This window comes from Anabas testudineus, chromosome 14 (assembly GCF_900324465.2).
Source record: "Anabas testudineus chromosome 14, fAnaTes1.2, whole genome shotgun sequence".
In the NCBI taxonomy this organism is placed as follows: domain Eukaryota; kingdom Metazoa; phylum Chordata; class Actinopteri; order Anabantiformes; family Anabantidae; genus Anabas; species Anabas testudineus.
Genome location: NC_046623.1, coordinates 53,953 through 64,466, shown reverse-complemented (window position 1 = coordinate 64,466; position 10,514 = coordinate 53,953). Strand labels below are relative to the sequence as shown.

The 10,514-nt window shown below is 40.1% G+C and overlaps 1 protein-coding gene across 5 annotated transcripts in view; it reads right to left on the bottom strand.

Annotated features, from left to right (window-relative positions):
* Window positions 1-448: 448 nt before the first annotated feature.
* LOC113169397 (angiomotin-like) overlaps window positions 449-10,514 on the bottom strand; it is a 44,501-nt gene continuing 34,435 nt past the window's right edge. For all 5 annotated transcript variants that reach the window (XM_026370769.1, XM_026370772.1, XM_026370773.1 and 2 more), the window contains 4 exons: window positions 8,483-8,611; window positions 3,643-3,872; window positions 3,297-3,551; window positions 449-1,775 (listed from right to left, as the gene is read on the bottom strand). In XM_026370769.1, coding sequence (XP_026226554.1) covers window positions 1,642-1,775; window positions 3,297-3,551; window positions 3,643-3,872; window positions 8,483-8,611 — 748 coding nt within the window. In that variant the 3' untranslated portion in view covers window positions 449-1,641. The remainder of the gene's footprint in view (window positions 1,776-3,296; window positions 3,552-3,642; window positions 3,873-8,482; window positions 8,612-10,514) is intronic.

Sequence of the window (10,514 nt, the reverse complement as noted above, 5' to 3'; positions counted from 1 at the left end):
AAAGCACATTCTCCCATTTTCATTTTTTTTAATGATTAGTTCTCAGCAATAGTCCTTGAACTTGGAAAATCAATCTACTTGATGTAGAACTAACATATTGTCAGTCATTTTTTTCCTAATCTCCTGAAACAACACTCTCTTTAGTGGTCTGTGGTCCATGTTGAGTGTTGTTCACATCACGATACCAAACAGCACAGTAACCACTTTTTAGACTTTAAATAGGCAGACTGACTGATTACAAGTTTGTGATGCTAACTACAGGAAACACTTAGTTTAACATGTCCCTATGACCAAATTATTTAACATCTTTTCTAGGGGATCCATCATTTTTGTCCAGGCCAGTTACATAACACACCACAACATTTGTTTTTAAACAGTTTTGAGTTGAACCACAACTCAAAAGCAATGTCTAATTTTATTAGTTTTTTTTAATCATTACTTTTGTCAGTTTCAAGTTATCTCAGTGATCTTTGTTGGTTTTCTTTCTTTAAGGGAAGGGTGCCAATAATTTTGGCCATGTCTTTAAGTAACCACATAACATATTTCATTTAGTTTGTTTTTGCAAGGGTCTACTATTTTTAGACCTTGGGGCTTGATAATAGGAGTTTTTTGGATTGCTGCCACAACCTGGAACAGGTTGAACAAGCAAAACCTGTCACCACCATAAAACCACTCATATATGTTATTCACAACACATTGCATTAAACTATATAGTACACTCAATTTATATGCTAATATAATTATTGCTATAATGAAAAAATGATCACTTATTCCAATAGCCTCACCTCGCTTGAAGATTATTGCAAAAGACTAGAAGTTTTGTGAATTTTGACGACAAAACATAATACAGTCCTTTCCCTTACCTTTGGTCAAAATCAATAGATAATGAGTTGGCAATCACAGTCAATACCCCACACTTAACTATGCATAGTGTAAAATTACTGCAGCCTTACCAAAAGTCTGATGAAAGAACAGACTTATCCTCTCCATCTTGCTCTCTCTGTCACTGACATTATTATTATTATGTTATGGACATGGTCAAGTGTTTGGATGTACTCAAGCTGGGGTGTTTCATAAATGACTTCAATGTTATGTGGAACATTAATGGGATTTTGGTTGTATTTGTTCAATTGTTTCTTTTTTTGTTTTGTTTTTTGTTGTTGTTTTGTAAATTCCATCTCATTATTATTGTCAACTTTACAAGAAGTTATCAAGCTTCTTAACATCCATTTAAACTCAAACACAAGTTGCCAAAGTTAAATCCATCACCATCACAGTGAGAGAGAAAGTGCCAAAGGCATCTTACAAGGTTGCATCAGAAAAATAAATATAAGGCTCTGAATGTGTATATAAGTTCCAGTCACCACTAGTTATTAACATACATTTAGAACTGCAAAAATGGAGATAATGTTTGCTTTTTGTTTCTTAAGTTTTCCTGAAACAATGATAAATAGTGAATCAATGAGAAAAATTAGGAAATGTGTGAAAACTCCAGTTTGTTTTGTTTCATTTGTTTGAATGAATGTACATGTAAACATAAAAATGTAAAAGGTCTCTTGTGTCTGTCAACACAAACAGTCGTTCTGACGGAGCTGTCAATCTTGTTCGGATAATTTTTTTTTTTCCTCAAAGGTCACTGGATCAGATGAGGATCTCCACCATGTCATTGTCCACTTCCTGTTGTGTGGACTGGGCTGGAGCAAGGGCCTGTTGCTGTGTGTGCAATTGGACCGGGTGCCTCCGTTCCAGGGTGCTGCTGTGAAATACTGCCACATCTACACAGAGATGACAAAGAAAGTTAAAAATTGCAATGCTCCACTTGATAAATTAATTGCATTTAATTCTATGTCTGCTATTTTCTGATTAAACGCCTGTAGATTCATCACACAACAGCAGAAATAAGAGTATATCATCTATATTCCCTGATCAGCTGCAACTTCATTAATTATTTATTTATTATTTCAACATGATTAATCAGGATCTAACAGCAAATACTCGTCTATGTTGCTGTAAATATTACATTAGAAAGCTTTCACTTGCAGGGCTAACAGTAAAATCTTCCTGAAAAATGGCAACATAAAGCTTGGTTTGTACAGTTTAGCAATGTTTATAATGACAATGGCTGCAGAGAAAGCAAGAATCTCAGAGCTGTAAGAGCCACAGCCTAAGTGGCAGTGACAGATTTAAAAAAAATCCAAATTTAATTATAACTTTTTTTTTTTATGAGTCACAATGATCCTTGTTCTTAGGTTTTGAGCAGCAAAATGTGAACAGCTGGAGACACATATACTGAACATTCATACATTTAAATAGGCCTACTACTGGTGCAAAAATAATAAATTAAAAATAGTACATATCTACACACAGTAATAATCACAGTCGACAGCAGCTTGAAACCTTGTTTTGTTTCTCAACAGCCATGCATTGTGACATGGGCTACAACAGGGGTGCTTTGAGTGGAAGCTATGTGCTACAGATATTATACTGTAACACATGGCGTGCTGTGGCACAATTGACGAGCAGATGCAGTGTAGGTGGCCTATTCACACATCAAACATTGCGGATTTTAGGCTTAATCTGTATATCCGAAGTGTGTTATACGTCACATTAAACCTCACACCGATTAATCAGAATCACTTGCTAAATCTGATTTAGATGTGGTCAAATAGTTGACTCTCAGAGAACAGTTGGTTATTTAACACCCCAATATACTGATTAAATTATTATACTAAATTATACGAATTTCCAGCTGGAGGCAAACTCTATAGCTGTTTTCACATTGCACTGAAGACTATATCTGGAGAATTAGATGTGGACATTGTGTGAAATTGTGTGAAAAACAGACATGGGGTGACATGTAACTCAATTAGTAGGGAAGTTGTCTATGGTCCTAGCTACATGTTGAGGTGTCCGTGGACAAAGCACCGACACCCCACAGTAGCATCATCTACTGCAGCTGTCCAACAATTTCCCTAAGGGGACCAATAAAGTGTGCCATTATTATTATTTTTAAAAAAAGCACACTGTGAAAATTATTTGTGTATGTTATGTGTATGACTGTTTGCTGTGAATACTCCAGACAATTACTTGCTAGCAACAGCCATGGATATTACATGGACTTTGTACTAGGGGGCTTGCATGATCTCAGATCTCTCTATAACGTGGACATTTGCTCTCTTACATGCAGCCCATCAATTTAAAGTCTGGAGAAGTTCATGGCTCCAGTGTGTGTGTGTGAAAGCAGAACCACTGACTAATCTGAGCTCAGACATGTCTAACAGACAGTATGAGCTGACCTGCTATGCGGTCAGGGATGTAGATGGGGCTAGGACTGGAGAGGCGGGCAGGCAGTGTCATGCTTTGAAGTGCTGGAGTGCTGGGCTTGTTGGTGTCCTGACTCTGGCCCTTCTCAGTCTGTGTGCAGCTGTCCCTGCTGCCCGTCTTTGAATGGCCTGTGGTCATTGGGGTGGAAGGGAGGACTGGAGAGGGGGATGATGAAATTGACTCTGTCCTGAGAGATTCTGTACGGAATTCGGGACCGAGCAAAACCCCTAGAGAGAAAGAGAAAAATCACTACTCAAAAAGAGTGAAGGAGGCACAGCAGCTAAAAATGACTGTCTTCCCCAGTTTTCTGGTTCTTACCCAGGCTGCCCTTCCAACTGGTGTCCTTGCGTTCTTCAGCAATGGGCGAGCTACTGACTCCCAGGCTGTGAGACAGCAAACCTGAGCCAGTATTGGAGATGGACATCAGGGACTTGGAGGGCCTCATGGCAGATGGCAGGTCTGACTTGATGGGGTCCTTCCTAGAGCGCTGGTGGAGCACCTTGATCATAGCATCCTTCTCTATGATCTGGGCGTGAAGATTCTTTATCCTGGATTATGCAGACAAAAGGAGAAGACCAGAGAGGAGCTGCAATTACTGCAAAACAGTACCTTCTAGACACTGTACCTTGTATCCATCCATCATCCTAACCAATTTGACTGTTACAGGTATAGAAGTGCTGGAGCAAATCCCAGCTGTCATTGATAGTGAGGCGGGGAAATACTTTGGGACAGACAACCATTCACACTCAGACTTGCATCTATGGGTAATTAAGAGTCACCAGTTGACCTAAATGTGTGTCTCTGGACTGTGGGAGGACAGAATGGAAGCTGGCTGACCAGTGAATCTGAACCTAGGTACTTCTAGCTGTGAGGCAACAGTGCTAACTAATAAAAATTATTTTTAGAATTTTTAATTTAGAAATGCAAATCTAATATTATAAACACATATTATCTTCAGTTCACTTGTTAATCAATTAGTAATTGGTTATAATGGCATAATTTAGATTTTGATAATTAAATGCTGCAAGAATGCAGGGTATTGACAGGCATCTAAAATTCCCCAGGTCTTTAATGTGGCAAGCACGCAAACAGGGTCTCTGTCAAGTGAGGTACAAGGAATGCAAAAATATCTAAGCCAAGGAGAAAAACTGCTCTAACTGCTCTAGGAAGAACTGTTTCTATTTCATGAGCTGTAAGTGCAAAATTGTTTTTTTTATTTAAGTGCAGAGAAAGTTGCAAAATAGTTCTGTTTTCAGCAGATTTTTGAAAAATTGTAAGGAGTGAGGCTGCTGAGCATGCAGAGGCGGACAGATCAATCCACCATGGTGGAATCTTGATGAGGGAATTCAGGTAGGCAGGTACTGACCACTTTCTTTTAACCTGATGCCGGCAGCTACAGGAAGCCAGTGCTGAGATTTGAAGAGTGTAGTGACGTGTCTTCTTTGGCTGATCAAAAATGAGAAATTCTGCTGCATTTTGGATCACGGAGGGGTTTGATAGTGCATGCTGATAACCCCGTCAGTAAGACAATGCACAATGAGTTGTTTTGCATTGTCCAAATGGTTTCACCTTTCTGATTTTGAAAACTGATGCTGTCTTGTATTAAAGGTCTGGCTGAGAAGACGTGGACTTCTGTCTTGGAGAGGTTGAGTTGAAGATGCCTTTGTCTTTTCCAAGCAGGGATGTCAGAGAGACATTCAGTGATACATAATGAGATAGTGGAGTCTTCCAGTAAAAATGACAGGAAGAGTTCTAAGAAAATTCTTAGAATTATGACGTTTTCTAAGAATTTTCTCTTGAAGTTACGACTAAATCTTAGCAAAGATAAAAATAACACACAATGCATCTTACCCTTTAAAAAAGATTCTAAGGTAAAAAACTGTTAGGAGCAGAGAGAAGGACTTTGGTGGAAGGACCAAATGATCAAAGGACAGAAAGGAGAAAGGTAAAAGAAATATTCTACAAACACTGAGTGACAGTGACAGACGGGATAATGCTTGTGTTTGATCTTATTAGAAATGTGCTTATATCACCCACCAAACACAGTAACACTGTAAGACCAGAAACTAAAATATGATAGTGGCATGAAACAGTGCAGCAGTGATAACTTCTCTGTCTCAACTTTCCATCAGCAAAGAGTAATCAGACAAACTAACATAAAACTTCCATAGCTGTGTATAAGGATGTTCAGACCTTGCAAAGCAGACTTCCCCAGTGTGCTAAATATATTTAATGGGACACGCACCAGGTCATCGCAGCATCAGAGGTTATGATATTTTGGTCTAACATAACATCTTTAATTTGATTAGAATGACAGTTTTTTAGTGTGGACTACATGCTAATCAACTCTGCTGCCAAAATAGACCGCCCAGCAACCAGTATCAGCTTATAATATATTCTGTAAAGATAATTCTTTACATCAAACCATATTAACACAAGCTAATATATATATATAACTAATAAAATATATACACACACACGTGTATCACATGTGTGTGTGTGTATATATGTGTGTGTGTTTAGTGCCTTTGATTATGGCCATAACATTGTAGAAGATCTGGTTCCTTGTGTGGTCTGATGTGAACATATTGTCAGTGTTAATAAATACACACACACACACACACACACACACACACACACACATACAAACACACACACACATGCACACACACAAAAAGATAAGTGAGGTGTCCAGGCTCTTTGTGACCCTGTGTATATGTGCTCTGCCTGTCGGCCTGTCGGAGGTTAAGCGGCATTTCCCGGACGAAGGCAGCTGAACCACCACCACCTCGAACCAGAGGTCCAGTCGATTTAATTGTAATATCTTGTTGGAGTGCAAAGTACAACATTTACCTCAAGGAGAGGAAAGGTAGTCAGAACCGAGGGGATAGAACAACCAGAAGGCAAGATAGCAGATGTTGAGGATAGCTACAAATACCCCACAGGCAAATGGTAACCACGAAGAGGCTGCAAGGAAAACAGCAACCACTAAGTACCTCCAAAGGGTAAGGCAAGTCCTGACAAGTCAGCTGAATGGGAAGAACAAAGTCCTCAAAAGTCATCAGGTATCCCGCTGGCATAATAAGCTGACCAAAAGAGGAGATGGAAGCCACTGACATGAAGACAAGGAAGCTCCTTACAATGCGCAGAGGGTTTCACCCCCAAGCACCCTGAGACTGTATGCTAAGCATAAGGAAGGAGGCCGAGGATTAGTGAGCGTCAAAGCCACTATCCAGGATTAAACAACTAAGCCCTGATGATGTGCTTAGCGAATACCTCAGGCAGCAGGCTCCAGAGGAGCAAGGGAAGAAAGAGGAGGAACCCTCATGGAAGGACAAACCCCTGCACGGTATGTACCACCGGCAGATAGAAGAAGTGGCTGATGTCGACAAATCCTACCAGTGGCTGGACAAAGCTGGACTGAAAGACAGCACAGAGGCACTAATCCTAGCAGCTGAGTACAAGATCAATAGAGGCTGGGATCTACCATACCAGGCAGGACCCCAGGTGCAAGTTGTGCAAAGATGCCCCTGACACAATCCAGCACATAACGGGATGCAAGATGCTAGCAGGCAGGGCATACATGGAACGCCATAACCAAGTGGTAGTGGTAGTGTAGAAACAGAAACATCTGTGCCAAGTACAGGCTGGAAGCCCCAAAGTGGGACACACCTCCAAAGGTGCTTGAGAATGACCGAGCTAAGATCCTGTGGGACTTCCAGATACAGACTTACAAACTGGTAATAGCCATCTCTCTCTCTCTCTTTCTCTCTATCTATCTATCTTTGCCCTTTGCAAAGTTGGTTACACACTACTATGATGTCGGTCCTGGCCTCGGCAGACATCAGAAGCTGTTTCTCGGAGGTCTTGACTCAATGCTCGATAGTCCAGCACTGGAACAAGTCTGCCTGCAATAACTAACTGGACTCCACATTAACTTAAAAGACATTAACTGTTATACTAGACTGCCTGCTGCCTAACACAGCATATAATCACCCATATGAGGATGGGTTCCCTGTTGAGTCTGGTTTCTCTCAAGGTTTCTTTCTGTTGCCTTCTCAGGGAGTTTTTCCTTGCCACCGTCGCCCTCGGCTTGCTCATCAGGGACAATCAGATTATTATGATTCATACACATCCACTGTTCATGTACAGTTCTTTGGTTGTGTAAAGCTGCTTTGCGACAATGTCAATTGTAAAAAAGCGCTATATGAATAAAATTTAATTGAATTGAATCTATCTATCTATCCACCCATCCATTCATCTATGGGGACAACCAGACCTCCTTGTTGAGATAAAGGTTTTTGTCCTTTTCTAGCTCAGAGTTGCTCTGAGAAGTTTCCCAAATCACTCTTAAGCTAGGACCACTAGCTAGAACTTTTTAGGCTAATTTAGGAGCTCTCTGAGAATATTCTAAGAATGTCTATTAATATGGCCCCTTCACGACAATCAGTCCAGTCAAGCAAACGCACTCTGTTTCTAAAAAGCCATTCTGCTCATTGTTCAATGCACACTATGGCACATTTTAGAGCTGAATGCAAGGCCTCATTCTGCATATGCTACATACCATGTGCATGTAGATAAAGAGTGTGTGTGCTTGGCTGGACTGGCTGTCGTGTCTTCTATGGAAAATGTATGCATTGTCTTCTATTGAAAATGCTTGCATTTTCAATAGAAGAACAAGAACGAAGAACAAAGACCAAAAATGATCCCATGATGGTGGAATGAGCTGCCAAACTCTGCACGCTCAGTGACCTAACTTTCAATATTTAAAAAACTGCTTAAACTGAACTCTTCCGCATCTTCCTCTGCTCTCTCTTGTACTTGCATCTCATGAAACAGAAAGACTTCTTTGATAGCACTTTGTTTGATGTTTTTCTCCTTGACTTAGATTTTTGCTTGCCTTGTTCCTCATCTGCCAAATCAGTAAATGTAGATGTAAATTAATGCTATTAAAAAACATTTAACAAAATGATGTAAAAAACAGGACATTGTTCATGAGACACACAGATGAACCAAAAACCTGAGAGCATAAAGCAAATCACTGGGAAATTTCATGACAATTTCATTATCTTTCTACAGTTAGGTTCCAGACGTCATAGTGACATGATTAAAACCAAGACCAGTAAAGGTGAAGTACTGTATATGGCAAGTGCTTAACCTGCTTTCCATGTCCAGACAGCGTCTATTGGCCATGAGAATCTCTTCTTCTTCCTTTTGGATTCGAGCTTCCACTGACGTGTCATAGCTGCTGCTGGGAGAGTGGCTTGTCACTGCTGCAGATGTATCCCTGCAAAACAGGATGGAGTCTCTATTAGATTGCAGTACCACAAAATGTACATACCCTTATCAGGACATTCAGTTACATAGATAACACCCCTGTCATGGCAGCACACAGTAATAACTTTATTACAACCTAATTCATATTATTCAGTGTCAGTAGAATGAAAACACTGTCATTCCCATTGTTAATGGAAATGACAGAAAGGAATTACTTGTGTATTTTAAAATTGTTGGCAAGGGAGGAACATTGAACTAGTCTACTGTATGATATGAAGCTGATTGTAATGGTGAGTTACAGTGCCTATTGTTATTTTTTATCATTTTATTGGCATTACGAATAAATCAGGGTCAATAAAAGTTGGCCACCTTGACAAACAAAATTAAATAAAAAATAAAAATATGTAAGGTGAAATCCGTGTTTACATTAATATTCACCCCCTTTAAAATGATTGATTAACAGAGGTCCAGATATTTGGTGCTAGTAGTCCGACAATTAGTGAAATGGGGATTACCATCTCCAGAATCCAGTTGACCTGCCCATTGTTCTTGCTGCTTGTTGTTGTTTTTATTGCCTGCTGTTCTTTTCTCTCTTCTTTCCGCCACCCACTATGATCCTGGTTCTGCTGGAGGTTTCTTCCTCTAAAGGGAGTTTTTCCTCTCCATTGTTGCTTAAAGCTTGCTCAAATGGAATTGTTGGGTCTTCTGTATAATTTTTTTCTAAGAATATTCTCTGTAAGGTCTTAAACCTTACACTGTAAAGTGCCTTGAGATAACTTCCGTTGTGAATTGGCGCTATACAAATAAAACTGAATTGAATTGAATTGAATGCGTCTCAAGTGATTGCAGTGTAAAGACACTTGTGTTTGGAAGGTCCAGTCACTGGTTAATCAGTATTCCTGGCTACCATTACACCATAAAGACAAAAAAACACTCCAAGTCACTTGCAGTTAATCCAGGGCAAGAACAGGTAATTGAAAAGCATAAGTCAGGGGATGGATATGAAAAAATTTCCAAGGCACTGAACATCGCCCAGAGTTCAATGAAATCAGTCATCAAGAAATGGAAGAAATATGGCACATGTCTAAATCTGCCTAGAATAGGTCGTCCACACAAACTGAGTGACTGTGCAAGTGAGAGAGGCTACTAACACACTGATGACAACTCTGAGGAAGTTACAAGGCTTGAGAGACCAAAATGGTGCTGTTTGGCCATCAGCAAGACGCTATGTTTGGTGCACACCAAACACTGCACATCACCACAAATACACCAGGATGTTGGCAGCATCATGCTGTGGGGATGATTTTCGGCAGTTTGCCCTGAAAGGCTTGTTAAGGTAGAGAGTAAGATGAATGCGGCAGGATAATCCTGGGAGGACAATCTTGTTCAGTTGGCAAGACAACTACGGCTTGGGAGAAGATTTGTTTTCTAGCAACGACTCATACCATACAGCGAAAGCCACAGAGACAACAAGGTGAATGTTCTGAAGTGGCTGAGTCAAAGCCTAGACCTTAGAATTAGAATTTGTGGCTGGACTTGAAAAGGGCTGTTCACACCTGATCCCAATGCAATCTGACAGAGCTCGGGCAGTTTTGCAAAGAAGAATGGCATAAAATTCCAGTGTCCATGTAATGTGCAAGCCTAATTGAGACCTATCCACACAGACTCCATGCTGTGATTGCCGCCAAAGGTGCATCTACTCAATATGGAGTCTTTCATAATATTACCGCAGACTTAAGCTTTAACAGGATGACTTTGACTAGTGCTGTTTTTATACCATGTTGTAAACCCTCACTGGAAGTCTTTATACAAGTAATTTCTTTTACAAGTCGCAACAACCGCTTTTTTGGGGATTTTAGATATAAGTGACAGATTGGACAAGTCTGTTTTGTTTAAAAGTAATTGATGTCATG